Consider the following 27238-nt stretch of genomic DNA (forward strand, 5'->3'; position numbering starts at 1 on the left):
AGAGTTGAAGAGGCCAAGGGAATCGTTGAACGAGGAAGTACGAACGCGAGAAGAAGTACGTACGCGTGCTTTCTCAGCATATTCAATTCTAAACGTTGTAGACACATGTAATCGTACGTTCTGTGCCAAACCGGTTTTGGTTTCGCAATTCTTCAGGGATTCACGATTATTTCTTACGGCGACCCGCGTGCGACGGGCTGAAGTTTAATTTCACAAAGTGAACTTTGTGAATCAGCATCTCGATTAATTGTCGCTGTTTGGACTTTTTGTTTCTTGATATTTCATGTTGACTTGGAGCTCGATTGATAATCGTAAATATTTTTCAAGATAAAACCGTCGGGTTGTAATCGATATTATTTTATTCGGCAAAACGTCTGCGGAAGAAAATATTATTTCGTGGCGCGACGTAGGAGCTGGATATGTTAATGCGACAGCTGAGAAAAACTTGCGTTAATATGCAGGTGCGACATCGATGCGTGTCGAGATGATAGAATACTCGTTTTGTCTTGCAAGAGACCGGAGAGCTTTAATATTTTCTCGTATATACTTTTTCTCTTCCGCTTGTTCTTCTATATTCAAGTCATATTTTTCGATTAACAGAATTTTTTTTTTTTAATTATTAACATGAAATATTTCTTGGCAATAGGCATGAAATTAAGCACATAGGTCAATTTTGCAATAGATTTGTAATAAGAATTTTTTTTTATGGATTTGAACGAAGATCTGGCGGACGTGACTTTTTTCTATTTAACTTGCATAACTTTTGATCTTGCTGATTCTTCCGAAATCGACAGTATCGAATGTTACTTACGAAATATCCCGTTCATAAAGCGCCGTTATAAGATCTTATGACTTCGAAAGCTGTTAATAAAACAACTTTACGACCAGTTATACGTGAAATATGTAGCATTATTACAGCCATTACTTGTACCGTCCCGTCGCCGCATCGCCACGAATTACTGCGTTAGTTGTTGCGCGTTATTGTAATGTTTGCGGCACTATCGAGGTCGCGAATCTGTCGAAATAACTATCGGAACTGCGGTCGGAGTTATGAGATCAAGAAACGTCTGGTTACCTAACGCTCGCCAGCGCGACACAATTTTGATCGGTGAGTTTTCTATTTGTCCAATACTTTTTCTCCCTTCGACTATTTTCGTAAGGAAGCGAGAGATATTCTTTCTCGTCTTTGAACGACAGCCAAGACCGCACTTGAGTGCAGGTTGAAAATCGATACACGGCTGGTTTCTTTTGGCCGTTATCAGCGGAACAACTGTAGTCGCGTGAACGATAAACCGATGTGCGCTTACTCGCGCGCATCGTCGCGCGTTATACCGTTTAACGCATTAAATCCGTTCGTTATCGGCTTTTAGACACATTCTCCACCGCGTGTATGAAAAATTGACGGTAGTTCCCGGTCGGTTGAGGAGCGGCCGTTAGCGAATCTCGTCGGGAACAAAACGGTGGAATCGCGTTCGAGGAAAAGCCGGGAATGGCGCGGAAACGCAAACTCACGCCTGTCCGATATCGCGGGAGATTATTAGGTCATCGGGATAAAAGTCGACGGTTGGCCCGAAAACTGATTCGGAATGGTACACGCGTCGTTGTACCAGGGGGGGGAGCCGCAGACGGGGACGAGGACGACAAGGGCGGGAACGGACACTAGGGAGGATGACTTCCAGAGTTATGGAGCCGTAGATCAACCGCTCTCGGCCGCGTTTTGAAATGTGTAATCAGCGGCCGTGATTTATCGCCTTGCCCCGATTACCTCGTCTGCTCTCTGTCCGCGTCGATATGCGTTGCGGAATCGCGCCGCTCTTGATGCCGGAAGCAAGGTGATCTCTCTATTTCTGATCGAATATCCCTCGACGCCCGGAACATCCGAGCTTAAACGGGCCTCGTACACATTTTCTTCTTTTATAACAAATGCTATGCGCTTTTGATCGGAAAAGCGCGTTTGAACGTGAAAATATACATGGGGAACTCGAATCTAAACGAATGGGAGACTTGAGGATCTAAATGTAGGATATGCGTCTGGTTTCTTTCTCACTTCTTTCTGACTGGTTCAGTCTACTATTTTCTTTTTTTTTTAATCATACTTTTTATTAATTTTTTAATTAAATTAAGATATGTTTATTAATAGGAATCGATACGATAGACGAAGATAATTAATTGGTCTTCTCTTCTTCTTTCGTCTTACTAATGTACGTATGTATGTAAACGAGATATGTATCGTATGTACCGTGTCGCCGCCACGTGCCGTAATACGATATTTATTGATATCAATTCAATTATTTTCAGGCGTCGTGTACAAATTGTCGCGATCAGAGAACAATGTCGTCTCGTAAATGGTCGATTTGACATTATCGGTTTCGATTGATATTACGATTGCCAATACTCACAGAACGCAGTAACAACAATTGTCGCTTTAGCGGATACTGCTCTACAGTTAAATATTAAAAACAAGAGAGCGCGTAGGTTTTTTTTTATTGTTGTTGCTTTATTCTTTTTTTTTTTTCTTTTTTATTGGATTGATTCGCACCTATACGGATTTAAATACAGATTTACGTCGCCCGCATCGACATAAATACTGATGTAAATCTGTATGACTCTCTCGATCGCACAAACTGTGTGCGCGTGCTGGTCACCGCACGTCGCGTTCCGCCCATAAAAGCGCATATAAAAGTAATGGAAAACATGGGGTTTTTTTTTCCGCTTTACTCGGCATAAGTATCCATCAACATTAAACACGTCTGTCGGTATACAGCGATCGAAAGAGTAACTCAAATAAATACGGAAAATAATTTCGCCGGCAAGCTTGATGCATGCGATGCAGTTTGCAATTTTCAAGCGAACATATGCTTCAATTCAAACGTGATTTTGTATTTATCTCTTGCTCGCCCGATCGATAGAACAATTACACGCAGAGAGACCGAGAGATAGAAAGAGAGACAGAGAGAGAGATAGAGTAGCAGAGAATAGAAACTCCTGCCTGAAATAATGTTACGATTTAAAATTGATGTAGTCGTTGCTGGTGGTCAAGATAAAGGGATTGTTGAACCTGGCAGCATCGACGAGAGAATGACAGGACGGGCGCGCAAACTAATCGCTCGTTGTGTAAATTCTGGTTAAATATCGCGGTTTAATTAATTACCGCGTGACTACGGAACGGTTCTGCAACCGAGAAGCGCGAGCTCGAATCGACGTTGCGGCACAGAATAAAACGGAGCGCAAACGTCGATTGGAACGAATCGCAAATACGACTCGGAGGCGGCGGCTGGCTCCACGAATAACAATAAAAATCCGACAGTTAGAGACATTCGCCTCCGTCGAGCCACATTGCTGTTTGACATGTCGGATTTAAGGTATCTGCACGCGACAACCGCGGAATAATAAGTCGGAATAAGCAGGCGAGGCACGGCGAGCTTTTTACGGATTCGAGAACGCGGTTCACGCCGGTATGTATATTGTGCTCGTGTGTCGCTGCCATTCGCCGGCGACGCGCATTGAAAGCTGCGTCGTCTTCGCACCCATTTCCGATTTTCGTCGCTATTTCTTCGTTGACTTATTGCTCTTTTGTGTGCTTAAGTGACGTTATACTTTCACGAAGCGGGGATATAGAACAGTCGTTGCTAAATGTGATTACTTTATTATTTCTACTTCACGTGATCTGCTTGAGAAAACGAATAACGCGTGATTTGTAATGTTTAGTCTATTTCTATAAGGATAATATATCGAGAATCGCATATATTTTAAGGAAATTGATGAAGTAATTCCCATTCGTTTTTCTATACGATACTCAAGATTTAGTTGAAGACTTGATCCGCTTTCGCCGTAACGACGAGAAACCTGATGGTTTATCCGAAGGATAAAGGTTCGCCGTAGGAAGCGGATCGATCAAAAGTCCATTCACGCCGTCACATTTCGCCGGCGCGGCTTGTAAGAACAATAGCTGCCAAAACTTTGTAAGCGAGTTCGATTCCTTGCCTGGTTGATTAGTGATTTGTCTTGGAATTCAAAGACAAGGGCTCGCCGGGGAGTCAACTGCAACGTTTTATTAAATTACGTTTGAAAAACTTTATTACTTCGGGAACCAGCTCTGACAAGCGTGATTTTATTGCTTTTCCTCGCGCCGTTCGTACGACAGGAGTAACCCGATTATTTTTTGGTCTTAATTTAGCCCTTCGCGCCTTTTACCTCGATCCCGATCGCTCTCATTAAAAAAGCAACGTTCGCGTTTCGATGTATCCAAAGATTTCAAACTTTCATGTTTCTTCGCACGTAATACAGAGAATAATACAACAGCCGGGTCTCGTGTACTCCGCACTTTATTCGCGAAAGAGCCTTGAAAAAGGTCCGTTGAATTCCGTTGAATTTGGCAGAATGAAAGAAAAACCGGGCACCGTGAAATTAGTGGCGTTTGGTCGAAAAACTCGCCTCTCTTTCAAACTGCTTCGACAAAGCTCGTGTAAAAAGAAATTTGAATTGGACGTTGGAAATTTGCGTTTGGCGCTTTTCGTTGTTTTTGCCGTCGTTAAGCGTCCCGAAAAAATACAATCATGATCGTCGCTGCAATTAACTCGTTCGCGGTCTTTTCTAAATTTATTTTTTTTTTTACCGCATCTCACATCATTATCTAAATTATATTATTATAACGTTGGGGAATAACGTTGACAATTGTGCTCACTTTCTCAAAGGTTTCTTTTTTAGTAACAAAAAAAAAGAAAATATGTGCATACATATTTGTAAATTCCGTTTTATTTATGAAAATCGATACCGAGTTTATTTCTTAGCCATGTTAATTAATATACATACGTGTTGAAATATTGATATGCACAATTATGACGCGGTATTCATAAATATGCGCATATATGCATGCACGCGTATGCGGAAATTCGCACATATGTATAATAACGTGCTCTTAGCGAAATAAAGAAGATTCTAAAAATAGGTCGAGTCTATGGCGACCAAGGCGGGGAACTAATTACCTTCCAATACTCTTTGTCGGCACGAAGCACTCGTAACGCAATTATGATCGCGTTTCATATGTGGTTCAAAATAAATCCTTCTAATTAAAGGCGGATTAGGAGATCGCGCAGGCACGCCGGCAGAAGGCTCGTTAACTTATCTTTAACGAGGTCGACCAATATCATTTCCTGTGCCAGTTTTTCTGGCTCCCTTTGATCCGCTCCACTGTCGATAAGCTAATAACGTCGCTGAGTCGAAAGACTTCGTATGTAAAACGTATAATAAAATCGCCCCCGTATGCCGTTATAAAACGATCGCGGCGCCAATGTTATCGGCATGCTTTATCAGCTGCAGCGTTACGATTCGATACTTTTGAGCTCAACAAAGACATGTTTACAACATCGCGCAAATGCATCGTAAAATGGCAGCGTGCGAGTGCAGGGAGTGCTCTTTGCGTCGATAAATCATGCAATAACGATATAGCTAATAGCAAAAAAAAAAAAGAAAAACCGCGCGCGATACGTTCAACTGTAGCACGCGGACAGGTTTGCGATTAAACTTTTTTTTTTTTTTTTTTATCTAATATCTGATATTCGTTTGATGTAGACGTTGAGCGCGTTATCTTCACATTACCATCATAAATCAGAATTAAATGCATTTGACGCTGAGCGCAACATCGTTCTAAGAATGCGGACGTGTACGATCTTTGAGCCTTCTTTTAATAAAGTGCAAGCGTAAATGGAAGTCCCGAGATGCTTTTTAGTTCGCGGTTGATTCGACTTTTCGATGACTTCCATTTCAGAAATCCGTCCGAGTTTGAAAGTCGAATTTTAATGGCGAGATCAGAAATGCCTTTTACGAGCCTTTCTCCCTTACGCATATTTTATTTTTCGTGCAAGAGTTATGAAACTGTCCCCGCAATTATAACTATCGCCGAGGAATATTAAACAAGCAAAGTAAATCGCGCATCCTCGCCGTTGCAAACTAGTAATTGCATCGCATTCCTTGTTTTTCCACGGTGCCTATCTCTTTCTCGGTTTCCCGCGCGTCACGGTTAATACTCCAAAAAGTACCGCATCAGGTACTTGCATGTACGCTGCTTGACCTTCCCTCCGTATCCTCTGGCAGCAGGCGGTAATTTGTAACACGGTTTTCCAGACCGGGCATCGCAGTAAAAGCCACCCTTGACCGGTGCGCGCCTTTTTCCTTTCGTTGGGTCGTACGTCGACCGCTTCTTTGTGAATGCGTAGCAACTGCAGCTTTTTCGTCCGTTACCGTGCCGGGAATCCGGATGTTTAATCCCGTTGCAGAAACGACTTTGAGCTAATGTCGGATTAATCAGTGTAGCCTGCTGAATTATAAATCAGCCCTGGTTTTCTGGGAATATGTTGCCGAATCGCCACCGACGTTCATACTTAACAACATTTTTTATATCGCAGGCAAATGAAAACTTAATCACACGGTTTTTACGCCAATTATGCGAAATTTTGTTGAATATAATTTTCATTTGTTAGCGTAGACGTTTAATTGAAACGGTGATATTTTAGAAAGCACAATGCTTTGAAGAACGGCGCCTTTGTATAAAAGGATGTTATTTGATTTCCATTTATATCAGCCTGTTGAATGAGATTCAGAAATTAGGTAAATGCCGTTAAGATTTCCGAGGATGAAGTTTAAAAGATTTACGTTCAGGTGAAGTGCTTCTCGCGTTGGTGCAAATTTTCGTATGTTTCCTTACGACAACATTTACGAAGTTTACCTCGAGAATGTCGAATTACATTTCCATACAAAGAAAGCGCACTCCACAGCGAACTCCGCGAAGTTACGCAAACGTTATTACCATGTCATCTCATTACTGCGTGTATACTTGTTCCATTTTCACAAAGCGTGTGAAAATATTTATTATCACTTCGGTATATCGCAGATATTTCCTCTTTTGTTATTGACTATTCTATTTTTAAAAAGAGAGAATTATCCTAATATAAAAAAATCGGTGGCAAAAATTAGTCTCGAAACATTGTTAATTTTTTTTATCTTGATGCTGATTCGTTATCTCGATTTGGCTCGCTTCGCGTTAAACGAGAGTAAATGTCAGCTATTAATGTTGCTATGTGTGATTTATTAAGAAATATAAATTTTTACGAAATAGAAAAATATTCGAACCAGCAACATGCCGTAGATTACTCAATTATAATTATTATAAAAAAATTATAATGACGCGTACGAATTAAAATTTTTTGAAAAATTGTGTGCGCGCTTAACGCACGCTTGATTTTTTCTAGTATTTAAAAACGTCTATAAATTCATAAAAAAATTAATTATTATTTATAATTATGCATCAAAAATTTACTTCTCCCCCAAAAAAAAAGAAAATTAATAAATAAATGAATAAATAATAAAAATCTTTTAATAAATAGAACTTTTAGTTTTAAAAGAATTCTAGCCTTTAATCTGCTCGCATTACTAAACCTCTGCTTTTAAAAAATCGGTGGTTTGCGATGGGCGACGTGGGCCTGTTTATCATACTTCCGCGAGCACCTAGAATCCTCGATCTTCAACGGATTAATCAAGACAAGCGGGATGATCATAAATCGTTGAAATCCGCCGACTTTCGTTCACGACGGTAGAGCCCGCAGATGATGATGCATAAGTATGTGCCAGTTAATTCTCATCATTTGCACGTGAGTCTGTTACATACATCGAGCGAACGAGCCGCGAAACGTGTTCGTTTATCTTACGTGCCATCTCGCCTCGGATAGTTGCGTTTAAATGCGTGTAGGCACGGTCGTTAATTAAATCGAAGGTCGACTAATGCGTTTCCGCTGCTCTTCATCGGCGAACGGCCGCTGCTCCATTTCTCGCGCCCGCGGTAAGAGGAACAATTGATATAAAGCCCATATATGTTAACTGTCATCTTAATTTCCGCTCAAATTTCAATTCCTCCTTGCAAACGGCGCTCCCGAACGGGAATTAATGTCGCCGGGCGATAAGCCGACGCCGCGAGGAAAAGAGGCTCGGAAACGAACCGCGGTACGTCACTGCCTGGGGATGTTATCTTCGTACTTCGGTATGCACCGGAGGAGAGAAAGGTATCTGGGAACCAAATGCGAATCAGGGGGAAATTAAAATAGAATTCTCGTACGCGCGGGATACATGTCGCGCCGGATATTCTCGCGAGCGGGGCGAGCTGACGACGTTTTTTTGAACGGCAGCGATATTTGAAATAATAGCGCACCTGCACGTTAACGCGATAAGAATGATAGTAAAGCTGAAGATTCATCGGACGCGATGTCAAGCGCACCATCGGCTTCTCGCGACTAAAGAACAAAAACGAAAAGTACATTTACGACGCCTAGAAAAACATTTCGTCAAGTCTCTGTGTTGAATTAATAAGTCGAGCGGAGTCACAGGCGCGAGGTAAGAAGTCGCGAAAATTATCCGGCTTTTTTCCGGTACGAACGTTAGCGCGCGGATTACTTAAGTGGACTATTAATAATTATGGATCGCGGCTGCAACGATCGAACGGCGTGTGTAAGCACAGAACCGAGCGAGTGGACAAAAGCGCCGCTTGTTATAATACGATCGATTTTGCGATTACGGGTGCGGTTTGCAGTCATTCGGGCGCAACAAAAAGAAAAAAGAAAACAAAACAAACGACGGATGCAAGACTGAAACAGGCGCGAAATAAACGGGCGTTCTGACGTGTAAAAAGGGTCTGATTTCTTGAGAAGTTACGCGTGTGACAAAGTAACAGTAATAGCCTCGAGGAAGGCTTATCGCGACTCGCGGGAGAATGTACGCTCTGCGAAACACGTACACTTTCATTCTCGGAATATTGCCGCGTAATTCAAACGATATACACCGCCTATCACCGATACGTTGCTCCGCCATTAGCAATATTATAAACCTCACATATACTACAGTAATTTGAATCTCATCCGAAATAATTAATATTTCGAAATTGTTGCACGCATTAATCATTTAATTCTCTCTTCAAATAGATATTTATTGGAATAATTATGTAATTAAATCGTTTAATAAGTTAATTTAAATAATTATAAAATATTTAAATGTCTTTTCTATTAATGCAAATTAAATTAGTTTAATTGACCTTTCGTCTATTTTAATCGTTATGCCTCCGAAGAAAGGTAGAAAATAAGTTAAATTGGAATCTCTTCAGAGAGAAAAGTTAATCTATATTAATAGATATAAAGATTAAATAAAATAACTTTTTTTTTTAAATTATAATACTTTTTCAAAACTTTACACAAAAATAAAACTGAATTTTTAGGTAGAGAGATAACCAATTAAAATATTTATACACACGTGTATTATTCTGCAGTAGAAAATCGAAATAAAATAACGCGCTAAATGAATATGCTGGTATAATCGTCTGTCGCGAGGTAAGCGACTGCTAATTAATTTACTCAATTACTTAATTCACGAATTACGATTAATAAACTAATGACAGAGCTCGCAACCGCTCTGTCGTCGATCTGTATCTCCAAAGGTTGCTTCTTCATCGTCGTTCTCTCTCGCCCCCATTGTTTGTTCCTTTACGTCCATCCTGCTTCGCACGGCGTACAATACCCGCGTTCGCGAAACGGTTAAGTACGATCGCGCGTACCGCTCGCCAAATGATACTTGGATAGTTGATGTTTGCACGGCACTCCCTAGATGCGACGAGATGTTGACCACACACGGCGCGCGCTTTATTATATCGCGATCGAGCAGCGAGGCGAATAAGGCATAATCGCACCGAGGTATACGATACGCCCGCGAATATCCGCGCAATTATCGCGAACAAAATGCACAAAAGGGATTTCGATCGATTCCACCGCGAAGATAAGCGCGTCCGAAAAGTGAACCCTCTTACCTTGATCGAACGAGCACACGGTTTAATCGCGATTACCATGGGATAAAATATAGAATCAACCCATACGATCCGTGTATTAAGACATCATACCTCGATGATGAGATTAAGTGAGATCTTCAATAGGAATGGTCATAAATACGTGAGATAGCATCGAAAAGGGTACGTCATCGATGTGGAAGAGTGACTTTGACGAGGGGGCCGATCGGTCTACGAACCGACGAGGATATCTATTACGTGCCGGTGCCGTTGGGTCAAAGGTGTCAATTAAACAGAAATGGCATGCTAATGAACAAAAGTCCTCCCGTAATCCGGTACCGACGCGGGCATCCATTATTAGCGTGTCACGTAAGTGGTTTTCTTCGCCTGGCAGCTGCCCAGGAGATAATAATTGGCCGCGGGAGAGCGACGCCCAAGTAGGAGGATATTATCCCACGGACGCGCCAAGAACACCTAGGCGGACGGCCAACTCTAAGGCTGCTCTTGGAATTATTCCGGATATCTTGCGCGGCGCGGTACGTGCGCGGCACGCTCGTTTCGGAGTTACTCATCCGAGACGGAAAGCGGGAGACGGGGGCGATAAGTACGGGAAAATAACACGCCCTAAAACGCGATGCAGCAGCAAACGACCGGGGCCCTTCTTCCTCGTTCGGCCCATCACGCAAATGAGAATTCTTTAAAATTGTTCTGGACGGCCGAGGGAACGTTCCGTGCGCGGAGTTAAGCCTTCGTGAATTATATGTTACGCACTTCGCACGGATAATTTTCGCCTATTGTTTACACGCACCAGCCGATATAAATTAAATTTTCCTAACGCGACTGCGACCCCAACTCCGTAATGATATGCCCGCGACTTCTCAGAGATGTTTTCGCCGAACCGAACGGAGCGTAGCTAAAATTAACTGTCAATTATGTGTCATACGACATGCAAATATGTATAATGCATCGAAGAATATGTATGACGCGCGTGCACCGTACTGCATAATTCATCCTGTTTACTTTAGTTTATTTGTTTTGTTATGAAAAGCATAACGAGATCAATATCGGTGAGCGGGCGCGATATTAATTTTACGCTTTTATTACTGACCCCGTAAAGATCTATTTTCGAAAATTAAGAGGAGAGATAGAGAGGGAGGAAAATCGCGAATTAATAGGTTACCTCAAATCTAATCGATACTTCGTTTTAAATTATTCATTGACATTCTGTCGTATCCGGTATGAAAGGGCCAACGGTTTGCTGCCACATGCATTATCCACTAGGTATAATTACAGGTTTTGTTCCTTCAACATCGCGGTATTAATTCCGTAAGTTTACGCCCGATATCGACACAAATGAAGATTTAAATAATACAGTGCTTTGCCGAGCGATTAATAACGTCGGCGGCGTGCAGGATTACGCACAGATTATGCGGGGATCGGAATTGAATAATGAAGAGAGAAAGGAGGTCGCCTATTAAGAATCCACGCCCAGAAAAAGAGTGCTGATACTAATTACGTAATTGTCGATCGTGTAACGAGGTGCTGTTCTTCAACGTTAGAGCGCCCGCTATTATTTATTAAGGGATACTGTCAAGCGTCAGGCGCTCCGTGGTTATAAATACGGGTATTTTGTTCGACGTGACGCGTAACGAAGACGACGTCGTGTCTTAATTGCATTCCTCGACTTTCATCGCGCAATCTCCTTCCCGAAAACAATTAATTACTTCCGGCGATCAGCGGCTTACTCCTTGTTATCTCGCTGTTCTTTATTGCTTATCAAGATTCCCGTGGTACGTCCGGTGCTTAATTTTATCATTATTAATCGCTCATTCTAACCGCAAAACGAAAATACCACGCATATTTTATACGTATTTATTTCGCGCGCGTCTCCAGAGCAGATAATATTGAAAAATGTTCCATATATTTCGCGGCCGTAAATTTATTTACGTATATATCTTCTCGGTTAGTTATCTCAGGTGGAATCTCGTTCGTAAGCACAAGACGAAACGTGATGACTGACATATACAACACGATGTGCTTAAAAACGTATTATTAAGTCACTCGAGTCGTATGGCCAGGATGAAGCTGTTATTCTATTCATGGGGTTAAATTAAAGGTCGGGTTGTAATCGCGTGTAATGACGAGGCGAATTGAAGTCTGCATAATCGTTACAACTTGCCGGCCTCGCCTCCAAAGCTAGGTGGTGAAGTCAGAAAAATATCGGTATGACTCGAGCGTTTCTCTCGTTCGTATGCAAATGCTCCGTTCAGACAGCGCGCCGTTCATTTGCTAAATGTTTGGCGAATGCAAATATATACCCCGCACATAGGCGTAAGAAATTTTGCTAATCCCCCACACGTAATTAGACGCTGTGGAAACAAATACTTAAAAGGGCCATTAAAATATTTATCAAGCAAGCAATGTTCTCCCGCGCAACGGCGTAATTGATTATGCATCCAACAGGCTAACCGCTTTTATCATCTCGAACGTTTAGCCGTTCCCCGCCGGCAATAAATTTTTGTTATTCGCCCGCGCTTATGCACTCGCGAAAAGTCGTGAGCATAAAGGGAGTGAGAAGAAACTCCCTTTTCACAGTGGCCGGGAATTCAGGTCGGTGCATCAGGAACAGATTCCGCCGCGGAGGCGGGCGCCGGTCTATGAATTTTTGAATGAAATCTAGCAGCCCGTAGATGCCGTGAGAAACTTTCCGCCGAGGACGCAGAACAACTGTGAATTATTCATGTAACTGTATCATCGTTATGCTTCCGCTGTTTTCGCGGCAACTTTATTTTCCGCGCCCACGTCGGGCTTCCCACCGAATTCAATGTGGACCCCGCTTTCCTCCCTCGATGACACGTTGCGAGCGGATTTAAGATTTCGGGTCCACCTCACTTTTCTTGCATTACCCACCTCCGCATTTCGCACTCTCGTCGTCTAGATGTTTGCTGAAACGGGATACGCGCTTTGATGCAGAAAGCAAGCGACGCTGGCAGGTGTCTATTGCGCCCGGGCGCCCGTTTTGGACTCGAAATCCTCGTCTTGCATTCTCGTGCGAAATAGTTTGATCAAAGATGCAAATATCAGGAAATTTTTTTGATCGTATACACGGTATACGGAAAAGCAACCCAGCAAGAACGATAAGCTAGTAACTTTCAAATACGATATTATTATCAAAGTATTTTTTCTATATCGCGAATAAATCCGATGCGATTGCAAATATTAAAAAAAAAAAGTATAAACAGAAGTAATTATAAATTGTAAATACAACTTGCAAATATAAAAGTTGGTACATTTTTATTGGCTTTATCAGTGTCGAGCAAACGAGTACAAAACTTTTTTTTTTTATTGAAAGTTGGACGTACGTTTCTATTAATTTACTTCTGATATTTTTAACTCCGGCTTTCGCGAGTTAAAATAAGGTGCTGTAAAATTAATTATCGCGCACGGAGATCGATAGTGTCGCGAGCAGTAACGTGCGAACGTAAAGGTTCAGAGAAACCGAAACGGTTACCGCACTGATAGTACAATAAATTGTCATGTGACACAGGAAAGCTATTTTAACCGTTTTTAGCTGCAAGCTGTTGTCAACTATTTGCGCAGTACCCATGTGTAAAGAGTAGCGCGTTGGAGATACTCGAAATATCCATCTACGTAAAGCATTCGCCGCACTTTATCACTGTCTCACAAACGCAGAAATGGAGCACAGCAATCGCAGAAGCTTTTTGTCGCATCTCGTACTTTAATTGATATATATATATATATATATATATATATATATATATATATATATATATTTTTTTTTTTTTTAAGTATATTTTATTAAAGCTAGGGCCAATACATACAAGATAAAATTACATTCGATACTCCAAAGTACTTCGGATCGACTGAGCATTAACTGATTATCTCTAAAATATTAATTTCTGAATAAAAAAAATGGCTAGTTGAAACTCCTTTGAACATCCTATCAATTAAAGCGCCAGATGACAGGAACATTTGTTCTCTCAGGCATTCAAGAGGTTTCCAGGACGATTCACCACAGTCGTACGGTAACAGTACGTCTTAGGTTAACCATTATTGATTCAAAGCCGTTCAAGGACCGGGAGCGAGAGACTCGGACGCCTCTAAGAGAGCTCCCATAAATCTGTAATCTTGATCCTCGTTTTCGTGTCTACCTCTTGCCACTTTTCGCTCCGCTGTCCATCTCGCGAGTCAGGGAATTTTCGCACAATCTACTCGACTATATACGTTCCCAGGACTCGACGTGTGTATCAGGGACCGCGGGGCTCTTTCGCTCGATCTCACTCTACTCCCGTTTTCTCTTTCTCCTCTCCTCGCGAGACGGTATTTCTCTCAAGAATTTCGAATCGGCGATTTATGTTGGAAGACTGCGGCTTTTGTTCCTCGCCGCCGCGAGCATTGCGCGCATAATTTCGAAGATATTGACAAACCGTGATTACATTCATCTAACGATCGGATATGTGTCGGTGAATATCCTGATTACAAGGAGGATGGATGGGGCACATGGTTTGTGACAGATGGCGGCGACGAGTTGGCTAATCGAATAGTCCAAGAAGGGTAATCCCATTTACAGGACATCACGCGGAATATCGCTTCGAGACGCTGACACACAGGTATCTGTGATTATTGTTGGCTTTATCGTCGCAACACGCGCGATTCTTTTTTTTTTCTTTTTTTATCTCTTCGCCAAATTGTTCTCGCGCGAGCACAATACGTTCGCGTGTATGCCGCACGTTTTCGGAAGTGAGCGAAAGAGGAAAGAATGAATGGGTCTGCATAATTTATTTCCATCGTACCCGGCTAGAAAGCAGATCAACATTTCTCCGCAGGCTCAGATAAAATAACATTAAAAAAATATAAAAAATATAAAAAAACTAATAACGATACGTTTGAGAAAATTATTTTCTTTATCGTATATTTTATCAAGCTCACGTACTTTAATTCTGTTAAATTGTAAAAAATTATTTGGTGCAATATTTTAACGTTTATCCGCTTTGTTTGTCTATTCCACCCGTCTTTTTCTCCCGGGTTACTAAAGAGAGGCAAGTCGCCGAGATTGATGAATTAAACCCGGCTGACGTATGATTCGCGGATTATTAAGCGTGTACCAGAATGAGTCAGCGCGACGTCGGATCTCGAGGAGAATTACGGGGAGCTCGACGAGCTCTGCAGTGACTTGACCAATTCTATCTGATTACCTCGCCGAAAGTTTCGTGAAAAACCCGGGGCCCGGCTCTGGAAGTTGGCCGAAATCTCGAGCAAGCAAGTAACTCCTCGTCCTGTGTCGACTTCGAGTCGATTTCGCTAAAATCGTTTCCGTTTGAACGCCCGATTCTCTGAAAACTTTCGAGAGCGCGTGCATCTCCCGCGTGGATATTGCGTCAAAGATAGTTCGGTCGATCGAACTCGGGGAACGGATAAGGGAATTTTTACGAGACGCGTTTTATTAATATTCACGATACCGCCGTATCGTCGATTACGTCATTAATGACGGCGGGGCATTGAGTGAGCATCGAGCAGCATTTCCAAAATGGGATTACGCATTCGTCGTATTTACATAAAGGCGATTAGCATGCGCATAGTCGGGGTTAATTGACGTGACTGCAGCACGTATAGCACTAATAAATGGCCGAACTTGATCTAATTACCAGTCGCTATCGCGTATTGACGTGTGCATCGAAACGTAAACGTTAATTTCGGATCTGCGCTCCGACATGTAATTGCATCTATTCGCTTATGCTCGATTGGTCACGGCGCTCATCGCAATCGTTTCCGTCGCGCCGCGGTTTCATCAAATTCAAAAACAAGCACTTTATACGCTCATAATTTTATATCAGTTGCCTCACTCGCGTAATCGTGCAATTACAATTGCATTACGCTGAAAATGTGCTTCAGCCGAGGGAAATATAACTACGTCGCGTTATGCTCGCTAAATGTGGAATTTCATGTGGAATTATGTCGGTAATTTTTGTTAAATTATATGTATATTTCCGATGCGCTAAATTTCAAATCCAATTTGCTAAAACTTGTTATATGTTTTGCAAATACTTCGAGGCTGCATTAATGATAGTGATTGCACAATTGTTACCCTTCCTCCGCAGGCGCGATATAATTCGGCAATACTTCCTAATGAATTATTTTTATCTTTCTGCCAGCCAAGTTGCAGGAAGTACGTGAACGTAATAATTGCTATTTTGTATTTCCATATTATCACGTTTCCGTTTTATGATCACTTTCTATTTAATTAAAACCGGTTCGGCAATTTTCGACTAGTTATAATTAATTTTCGGCGTAAAGTTTAACGGTTTATTTCCGTTTGGCTTAGCATACACAATCGAAAATAGTGCTTATTCAATTATCAAAATTTAACAACCATTTATTTGACGAACCGTGTACGTTTAATTTATTTTAAATATATTTTCGATCATTATGCAGATATTAATTTGTAAATTTCTGCAATGTGGTTTGCTATTTTAATATTTGCATCGCTTAGCGAATGTAGTAACATATATATCTGGTTAGAATTCTTCGTAATCGATTATTATTGGCTTTATTTCTGTCGATATCGGGCTAGTGTGAAATATTTATCGGTATAATCTCCTCCTCTCGCGCGCGTACATACATACATGTATATATTTTCCCTTTATTCATTATCACTAAAACATATGATCTATGTTCGGAATTTCCTATGCACGGTATGTGATTGATTAACTGGAATATAAACTGATAATATTACGGGAGTCGTACATTGGCGGAATTATCGTGGCACTCGGATTTCTCAAAGCAATCGGGACGATAAGCCGCAGTGATTCTTGCAGATCATTTTACGTACGTACATATGTACATACACCACAACTGCGACCACTATACGAGGATGCTGTTGCAAACTATTTCTTTGTGAAACTGCGCCGTATCTTCGGAAACTACGTTCATTTTAACGCGTCCGCGATCGTCATATCGCCTTGGAACGCGGCATCACCGTGGTATTTATAAAGACATAAAAACAGCGAGTGGAGTGTCGCGCTTCTCCGAAGTGCATCCCGTGTATAAACGACCCCTTAAGCGCTTAATATACGACCGGAAGATGCATCGTCGGAATTTCGATAAGCCACTATAATGTTCCTACGCTTTATTGCGGCGGCATAATGCCCGCAAAATGCGCTACATATTTATATACGTCGTTCTTAATTCTTCCGGCTTTACCGATAAATCTTTTTACGCTCCTCCCCCACCACGTAATCGTGAACGCGATGTCCCCCCACCAATTGTCACAATCCTAGCGTGGAGTCCGCTCGATTCGCGGCCGATTGTCGCCAGCGATGTCGAGGGCAATTATTAATTACCGTTCTGGAAAATGAAATCACCGCTGGCGCCGTTAACGCGCATCAACGCGACACGGCGATAATTACGCTCAATCGCATCACCTGACGGTACATACGCGACGCTATCTCGTTCTTGCGACTCCCACGGAGGATTGTAATTTGTCCGGGATGCAAACAAGCGACACGTTGCTTTTGCGCGCGCTTTTGCTCGTGTTCGCGCGTACGTAACGTATAATAGATGCACAGCTGCCCCCGGTGCGCCGGGCGTAAACGGCGTAATTTGCCGGACGATGGGTGTTAAGGCAGAGACGGACGCGGGATTAATCGAAACGGGCCGATACTCCCTATAGTACATCCTGCTGTGTTCAGCGCGACAGATATCGATTAACTCTCAGTCGAACGGCGTCGCGCTTCCACCACGCCGAGCTTTTTTAATTAATCTTTGGAATGAGCTCGTCGGCCCGTCTCTCTTATTTTCGTCGTGCTTTTATCACGCGTCATATCGCGTAAAGTGCACACCCGCGAATTCCCGCGTGTGTTTTTCGCGTCCGATAATCATTCGCGCATTGCCCCGTCGGGTGAGTAATGAACGTGGCTTGCTCGCCCGTTTGATGGCTTCAAGTAGCGTAATTTGCCCGGGATCGAGCGCTTTAATTAATTTCATAAATTTGTAAAGTGTACTTAATGTTAGCCTAGTCTCAAGCAAATTGGAAACGTTGAAAGCTCTCAGAGAGTGTAGGAAGGGTGCGTGTGTTAATTCGAAATACCTCGAGGCTACGCTTCGCGATTATTAATTCTTTACGGGACGTTTAAACCTTCGAAAGACTGGACACTCGATATCACGCGATTGCATCGACGTTACGTAATATCCAGTAATTTTAGTACACCTGGTATATCTCGTTGGAATGCATCTGAAAGAACTGCCTTTGACTTGTTGACGCTGTTCGCTCCGCTTCGCTCGATAAGAACGAAACGAGCCGAGTCACACATTCGCCTCGCTCCTGAACCGACAGTACATTTGTGAGGCACACTTTTTTTTTCTTCTTTTTTTTATTTTCCCCTTTATTTTGTCCGCCGTCGCGAAGCGCGAATCTACCACTACAGTGAATACTGTATTACGTCACGCTTACGTAACCACGGCTCGATGGATTTTATTTTCTGTGTTTTTTATTTATTTGTTCGCTTTTTTTTTTTTACTCTATCTATTACGTATCTTTTAGTGTTCCGCAATTCTTCTCGAGCATCCATGAATATTTTTACGATTATTTTGTTGAGCAATTTTTCAATAATGGGAAATACATATATCGGTGGTTTATGAAAATTATATTTTTAAAGTCTCCTCATTAAAAAATACGATTAAATATCAACTCAAAAATTAAATTTTAAGCAGCCGTCAATATATTAAATTTGTAGAATCAGACTGCAATATGACAATCGTGAAGATCTTTCAAATAAATGTCTGTCTTACATACTGCACACGGTGACTTCTTCAAATATGAGAAATAAGGTTTGCAAAATTTATCTCATTTTATTGTAAAATATGAAGGAAGAATGTTGCTCGCCTTGAGCATCGCGCTTGAACTTATTAAATGGACACAAATGGGGCTCGTACAAAGTGGAGATATCTTTTTTTTTCTCTTTCTCTCTCTCTCTCTCTCTCTCTCTTTTTGATATCAACTTTTCTCAAATTAAACATTTATTGTCGTGCTTCAACAGCATCAGAAACTCAATCACCGCTTTGCAAGCGGGCGTCGTGATCGAGCAGTCGTGAAAGCGCATCGTCGCTTACAACGTATCGTGTAGTCTGTCAACGACAGCTTTCCCATTAACGGTACGCGAACCGATATAATAACCGTAATTAGAAAAGTTTCGCACGCAGGATAGGGAAAGTCCGGCGTGCGAAGCTGGCGCGAAATACCGAACTCGCGCCAAGTTGTCGCTCTCGCACGTGCTTCATAGCGGCTACTCGATATCGACGAACGATTGGCAGTCGCGGCAGCATCTATGCAAACTTTGATACGCTCACACACACGCACGTACACACGCACACGTTTACCCGTAGCCTACGCAAATTACAAACTGGCCAGCTCGCGCACGTTCGCTCCCCCTTTCTCGTTACGCCAATAATATCGAGAGGTCGGTGTCAATGCAATCTCTCCTCGCCAAGTTTGACGGTTGCGTGTTCGACGTTCGCAGACACGGGGAGAGAAAGTTTGTCCTCGCGAGAGCAAACAAAAGGGTGTGTTATTCGTTCAACAGTAGCCTTTTTATGCCCGTCATCGTAATTTTCGCACTTCCAAAGGGGAGTAATTACACAATTTCTCAGCGCGGCCTACATTTTTCGTATAATTTTTATTTATCCCCGGTCGCTTACTTCGCGCGTACTTATAGCGGTCACGTCAGCACAGGCGTTTGACTTTTTCTTTTTTTTTTTTTTTTACTTGTGCTCCAAATTTCAAAGCGATCACGTTCCCTGCGTAGTCTTTGTATGCCGCGGAGCACCGTGTCTTTAGAAAAATATAATCTACAAGATTACGGCGCGTCTTTATAAATATCGCCGAGCGGCTACCAGAATTCGTAATCGCGAATATACCGTAGCCGACCGACAGTTCTTGAAACGGCTTCCAACTGCGGCGCTTTGTTTCTTTGCGACGCAACGGTCGGTGGATATAATAGTTGAGCCGGAGCATCTGCCTGAAAATAAAACCGTCGGCGCGGCATACTGAAATGCGCGGTACGTGACACCGTTCTCGCCAATGGCCGGCACACCGTGAAAAATCCACGCGGGCTGGAGGAAATAAACTTTATACACCGTGACGGATGTACTCGTTTACAGTTCCGGCTAGCGCCAAGCCAGGCGGAGACGGTTTTCCGCGTCTCTCGACAAATAAGATCGCTTCCTCGCCAGACGTCCGACGACCGTTTTCCCTCTCGCTCGCGGTAATCGACCGAGGCATTCCGTTCGATCGTTCTTTCCGATCGAGCCACTTTATTTCTTCGCCAACCTTCCGCTCTCCTTTTGTTAAAGCTGCGGCGAGAAGTGGGTCGTTAAAAGTGTAGTCGGGACACGTGTTTTCCTCTTAAGAATGATTGTATCGACATTTGCCGGCCGGATTTAAACAACTTCCTTACGTTTTCTCTTCCCGTTCGCGATATTATATATATATAAAATGTTGGATCATTAAATCCCGCGGAATTATACAGCGATATTTTTAGATTTCTATTAATTATTTCAGTGGGAATGCGCGCGCGGCATCGCATCGCGCGATATCAAATTTTTATTATTCATTCTCGCATACAATTACGCATTGACGGTGCGCCTCTTGCAGTTAGTCTCTAATTTATGCCCCGACGTTTACGGTATGCGTAATTTAATTACACAGATGGGGCGTAAAGATGGCCTGGTCCCGCAGGAGCGAAGAAGTCGTGGTGTCTCGCGCAGCTGCCGCGGCAAAGCTCGCCGTGTGCGGGCATGTGTGTGTTTGCACGCGTGCGTGTGCGTGTACGTGTATGTTTTTGTTGCGCACGTTTCGTCGCTATAAAATATTAAACCCGAGAAACTAAGGGGGTCAGAGTTTATCTCCCTCTATCGCGAAGCGCATAGAATGTGGACCATTAAGCCGGCAAGACGTACGCCGCGAGAGATGCCCGCGCTCGTTTAGCGCGGGCTCGCACGTCGGTGAATTATTTCTTTCTATTTGTAGATCGATCTCAGATTGCCGCATCCGACCGTGCGATACTGTTATGCACCTCCGCGGCGGTAGTTAACATCCTTCTGGTGAAACGATTATTCACGCGTAACGGCTGCCGCAACAAATTGCCCGCGGAGCACGAATCTCCGACAAACGTGCGACTACCCCTTTTGCTCCTACTCGACACGTCAACCGATTTGCGAATGGAGCATTAATTAAATGTTCGACGAATTGCCCCCGAACAAATTGGTTGCGCGAATGTTTCTAGCGCTAATTTACGTTAATCGTTAACAATTAAATTACGAAAAAAAAAAAATAAAAAAAAAAAATTTACGAATCGTTGACTGCAACCCATTTGAATAATTAATTATCTGGTCATCCGAGTGATGATTAAACAATATTCATTGAATATACATATACGTTTGTATATATTCAATGCCACCACTTCAAATACTGATAATTGCTAAATACAACCGCACGTTTCATCGATATATTCGCGTCAGAATTCAAAAGTGCAAAGGATAAATAGACCGCATTAAATAGCCGCGATATCAATAACTGTCCGTATTGCGGGGATCAATTTGTATACGCATTACGATCACGTGGATTTATCGCGTGACTATTGTAGAAGCGCGCAAACCTGCTCTCGCACACGTTGGACACCGGCGGGACTGGTCTCTTCCCATTGTCTCTTATCGCGCCACGCACGTGTTGTCGTTAGGCACGCGAGGCTGCCTATGCTTTTTCCCCTTGTGCTCATTTCGCGATCCTCGATTTGGAGGCCAGCGCCGCGCATAAAAAAAAAACCCGCGTTGCGTTGGAGGAATATTCCCGCCCGCGCGGTAACGAATGCGTAATAAATGCTCGAGACGTACAGGCAGGGACTCGATTTGTGGCCGGGCGCACCGAGTGAGTTACAACGCGCGCAGTAAATAAAGCGTGCAACGCGCACGTCGGTCTCGCACGTCGCTTTTCGCGCGTGTACACCGTCCTATCTTCCGCTCTCATTCTCCTACTGCATTCGTTTCTGCTTTCCTCGTCCCGCTCGCCCGGCGTGTTCCCGCCTTCGCTGATGGCCCGACAATGAATCCTGCGCGGACGGACGGCGGAGAAGGCGACGTACAAAAAAGAAATAAACGGCCGGTGAAAAAATACGATGGATTCCGAGTTCGTTTAACGGCGTCGAGAACTCTATCTACCGGGACGTTTCTTCTTACACCCTGGGACTCTCCTTCGCGTTCCACCCCCGCTTCCGTCTCGCCGCCCGCAGCCATCTATCAACCCCCGCCCCGCCGCGTCTACGAGTTTCTCTTTCTTTCTCTCTCACTCTCTCTTTCTCTTCCTCGGCCTCGAAAAGAGCGATCGACTAATTTCCACCCGGCGCCTCGATCCTTCGTCTAATTTGTGCGATTTACGTAGCGGCCCGCTTATGTCCTGCCGTTACGAAGATCGGTGTTCCCCATTACAGCCGCGAAATCCGGCGAGACGTTTTTCAATTTACTTCATTAGGCGTTTATTAGCCAATATACCGCATCGCCACTCAAGGCTTTCCTTTAATTCATGGTCGCAAGTTCGGATTGTAAATCACACCGCAGGACGTTCCTCGAGCTTTCGCAAGCTCGTTTCTATCGTCGCGCACGTAAATCTCGATCATATTTAAGTGATCGAACGAATATTGGCGAATGGAGGATCAGAAGTGAGGTTTAAATAAATACATATATATAATTTTTCTTTTTTTTTTTTTTATTAACTTTTCTTTCATCGATCTCAAGTGACATTAATACCTCGCGATTAACAAAACCGTCACGCTCTTTATAATCTTTAATCTTTAAACATGATTCTTGTCTGCACGACGAGATCTCATTTACGATAATGCGGGATCGCGAGGCATGCGTGTGCGCGCGCTGCGGCTTTTTCGCGATCGTGGGTTATGTCTACAACCTGGCAGCTGAACAAAAAGTTTTTACGAGCACTCGAGAGCTATGCTCGTCTTACGGAAAAAGGTAGAAAAAGGGCGAGGGACCGCGGTAAAAGCAGAACTCATTCAAGCGATCGGCGCGCCGGTGTGAATGACCTTGCAGCTTATTGCACGCCGGTCGAGCGGGTTGACAGCGGATATGCAAATTTCGCTCACGGTCCGACCGTTTCTCCTTCTCTTTCCTTTTTGCGGTGCGCACCCTTTTCTAGACTTCAGTGGAGAAACCCGTTCTCTGACACGATCGCACGAAAAATTAAGGCGCGCTTGATTAAGGGACAACATTTTTCTAATTCAAAATTGATATAGAAAGAGATAATACTTCGCTGTTATAGTCAATATAAAGTTTAGTCCATCTTGTAATGTTTGTTCTTCGAGCACATTTATTACGATTCCTCTATTTTTTAGCTAATGGAAATCTCATAATTTCTGTTGCAGGTAAATCTACAAAACACCGGCGAATACGGACCTTCGCGAAAGAAAAAGAGCCAGCGACCATGCACGTCTCGTAGACTCGAATGCACGTAAGCCCGTAAAGCATAGCGCTCACGTTCGCCGTACGCAGACGCGTTTTCATTCACGTATGTCGTGAATGGCCGGAGAGAAACGTGGGCGGACATCGTAGACCCGTGGCAGCCTCCGAGACGTCGCCGTTCTCCGGGTTCTTCGCCATGAATGAATTCACGCGCTTCCTCTCGCATGTGTATTTCGACGTTCATATTCTCTCTCCCTATTCCTCGTGTTATTTTTATCCGACTATTCTCTAGGCCGGACCCTCCTCTCTTGAGGGCATTCTCCTCTCCCCGCGACCCTCTTTGTCGATCCAGGTCTGCCCCGCCAGACGATTCGCGCGAGATAATCGAACTACTCTAAAGAGCTATTTTCGCTCTCGGACATACATTACGAGCATTCCCTCTCGACATTCCATTTCAGAAAAGTAAAAGAAAAAGTATAGAAAAAAAAAAAAAAATTATCTCAAATAAAATTAGCTATCTTTTTTTATGGAAAAGATAATGGTACTTTGTCGCTGCGAAGCAATATGCGCTTTGAACGCGCATCTATCATGAAAGTTTCGACAGAAATATCGTAAAAGTTCGATTTAATTTTGCCGGACGGTTTATCCAATGCCGATGGTATATGTGACGCGTAAACTTCGACCGCACCCGATAACCATTAAGAAACAGAAGCCGGGCACTTGTCACGCTTTAACCGCCGGTTCCTAGAATTATATCTAATCTCAGCAAGAATAATTTAGAAAATAGCGTAATGAAAGATAAGAAGGCAATTAACACCACTCGTGTACTTAATTATAGTACTTCTGTCGAATCTTTACGAAATATTATAGACGCTGAGTAATAACAGGGGACATAATTGAAATTACATTCGCAGGCGAAATATTATTGTATTTGCATAATACCGTTATGCAAATTGGCCCCACACAGCGCTTATCTTAATCAAATTGAATCATAGATACGAGCTGAAAGTTAAGAATGATGAAGTAGACAGTTCGTAACGGAACAGGTACCCACCGCGTGTATGGGCGCTTTTACAATTTTGTATTCCGAAAGAGAGAGAGAAGGAGAGAGGAAACGTATACGTGAAAGTCTACCGTGAAATATACTACGCTTTATAAGCGAAACGGTAAAGTCTGACTACCTGACCTCGCGAGCCGTCTTATTTTCTTATTTCACCCACAATCCCGGCCCGTCATTTTTCTGTACTGTACGCCGGCTCCGCATGCACGTGACGAACCTAACAACGAAGAGAAATATTGCACCTTCGGAAAAACTCATCTACTTTCCACGCGTGTGCTTTTTATCTCGCACGCACTGCATAAAAAGCACTCGTTACTCGCGAGAGATTCGATAATTTTCCTCTATACGCGCAAAAAAGAGTTAACGCTTTTTCTGATTGTTTTAAGACTTTTTTTTTATTTTTACCGTATATATCCACTTTTTACCTAAACGGATTTTTTATGTGCGATTAAAACAATTTTTTTTTTATACGTTTGATGCGGTGAATTATGATCCAAATTTAGGAGAACATCGTGAAATAATTTCAGTCTTGTTGATTAGAGTATTGGCGAGGCGATGATTAGACGAGTCCAGTGAGAAATACTCGGTTGCTCAGGATCAATTTAGGCTCTTCCTTTCCTATCTCGCTTTGGCTAGATATAACGATGTCCTTTACCTCTCGGGACAACGTCCGTCCAGAGCGAGTGAAGGGGTTGCTGGCCGGTTGCGGGATGGTTGCGAGGGTGGACGAGAGAGCGGGCAGTGGGACCGGCTATTCCCGGGTTAAAGAGGTCGGGCTGCCGTCATCATCGTGTAATGCCTTGTTTGTCCTGGCAAGCCAGCCATGTAATGAATCCTCGCGGGATACTCGCCGGCCGTATGTAACACCGGATCAGAGATAGTAAGTACCGTCACGCTGTCACGGCGCGAATGTCAAAGCGAAATTGCAATTTGCAGTTTAGCTCGGTACGTCAGGAGACTTTGGTAATTAGCGAAAGGTCACGAGAGTGGTAGGCGGCAGATTGCTTTCGCTACGAGAAAGAGAGTGGCCCGGCGCGTTAGATCTCCTATGAAACCGAGCGCGTAATGAGTCCGGTCGTCGGTTAACGCGTTTTCATTGCTACGAGATGCGTCGCGAAAAAAAAAAAAAAAAAAAAGTGGTTTTGCCACTGATTGAAAAACTCTCGCGTGCAATTTTAAAGAATGGTCGGCGATTCATTTGTTTGCGCAACATGTTTCCGCGTTAATACTGCGTGGGAATATTATTTCGCTCGTCCGAGTCGCCGCTGCTGCATTTGGGACGGAATAAATTGTTGGCCCGTTAACTGATATTTCAATAAAATGCATCGATATAAATATACATGGAGTTATCCATTGCTACACTCTTGGATGATGCACTTCCGCGAAATTAAACCCACACGTTTATTGTATGCATGTAAATTTTTTTCTTTTTTTTCGCGAATTTTTAATAATTTTTTTTTATTCTTTTTTTTTATTTTTTATTTTTTTTTACATTTATGCTCGAGTATATTGTTGAATTTGCTATACATTCGTTTATTCCAGCTCTACGCTTGCAGAAGTAATTTTCATAAATATCTCTGAGGTTTCCTCGTATTAACGGAAATGTTTCCGAGTAAAAGAAACTCCGGTCGGGGTGGGTCCCCTGTGGCGAGCGCGGGCTATAGAGGCGAGTAACGCGATCCGAAGATGCGTTCTCGCGCGGATGCTGCGCTTCGCTTAGAATGTAATCCCCGTCGCGAGTATGTAACGGCAACGAGGCTTCCGCAAGAGGCGGAAGAGAAGAATAGCAGGCGGCGAATTGCCGCGAGAAACCATTGGCGGCGGCGTCGAAATGGTTCTCCGTTGTTCGGCTGACCGCGGAAACTACAGGGACAACGAGCTTCTTTCGCGAAGCGAACGTAACGGAATGGCTCGTTTTTCGTCGCAATCCCGGCATCGTGACATAGCTCTTCGGCGCCGCGAAACGTACGTTGTCGGCCGTTAAAAACGGACTTCGCAGAGTGGTCGTCGTTCCCGTAAAAGTAACGCCGGAGAACCTTTATCATTTGTCGGGTACAGATAAAACGGCGCATGACCGGCTGTGCTTTCTTGTACGCGTTCACGTACGTTATATTCCTTCGCTCGTTTAAAGTGACACGCGCAGATAAATATCCCCACATATCCGCGAATGTTCCCCAAATGTTACTCCATTGTGCCGGGATTCGATCGAGGCAACTACGTGCCGGTAACATCGCCCTGCGAATGTTACGAACAACGAGGAACTTCCGTGCTGGCCTATGGCAAAACAATCGACTCGCTCTCATCTGTTATCCGGTATATTCGTAACTACTCTGTCAATACCACACGCAAACCGCAGCAGTTCCTCCGCTCTTGCGTTGAGCGATCACCAATCTTTGGTACTACGATAGTACCGGAGCTGCGAAAATCTCGTGTTCTTTATATTAAAAGTTCTAGAGTTTCGCTGGTAATAATACCGCTCGACATCGATAAAATTATACGCCATCGGTAACGACAACTTTCGACCAAATTTAATTGAATTATTTTTCTCTGTGTTTATGCTGGGAATTGAGGTGTTTTAGGGAGAATTTATCAATGATGTTGCTCCGCGCCCTCGTGAATAATGCAGACGAATTACGCAACCGTCCGATCCAAAGCAGTAGCGCAATATGAGCACGTGGAGAGAAATTAAAGGCGTCATCATGTTAATTAAAACCCTCCAGTTGCGAACCGCCGCGAGTTTATGTAAATCCTGCTAAATAAATGGTCGCTATGATGGAAACGTACCGCGATCTCGATTTTCGTGACTGGATGGTCGCACTTTTGAACGCAGTTACACGCTTTATAACTCAATTTTGCCCAATAAACCTTCATATACAAAT

General features: G+C 43.2%; 1 protein-coding gene across 2 annotated transcripts in view; it reads left to right on the forward strand.

The window, feature by feature from the left end:
- LOC139101742 (fat-like cadherin-related tumor suppressor homolog) overlaps positions 1-27238 on the forward strand; it is a 170003-nt gene that overhangs the window by 116019 nt on the left and 26746 nt on the right. Inside the window, exon 4 of one of the 2 annotated variants that reach the window (XM_070655126.1) lies at positions 23263-23730. The exons of the other annotated variant lie outside the window; for it this stretch is intronic. Within the exon in view, the coding sequence (XP_070511227.1) occupies positions 23263-23336 (74 nt within the window). The 3' untranslated portion in view covers positions 23337-23730. Of the gene's footprint in view, positions 1-23262; positions 23731-27238 lie in introns of those variants that run through there. 2 annotated transcript variants of the gene reach the window in all.

The sequence above is a fragment of the Cardiocondyla obscurior genome, linkage group LG04, assembly GCF_019399895.1.
Source record: "Cardiocondyla obscurior isolate alpha-2009 linkage group LG04, Cobs3.1, whole genome shotgun sequence".
NCBI classification, from domain to species: Eukaryota; Metazoa; Arthropoda; class Insecta; order Hymenoptera; family Formicidae; genus Cardiocondyla; species Cardiocondyla obscurior.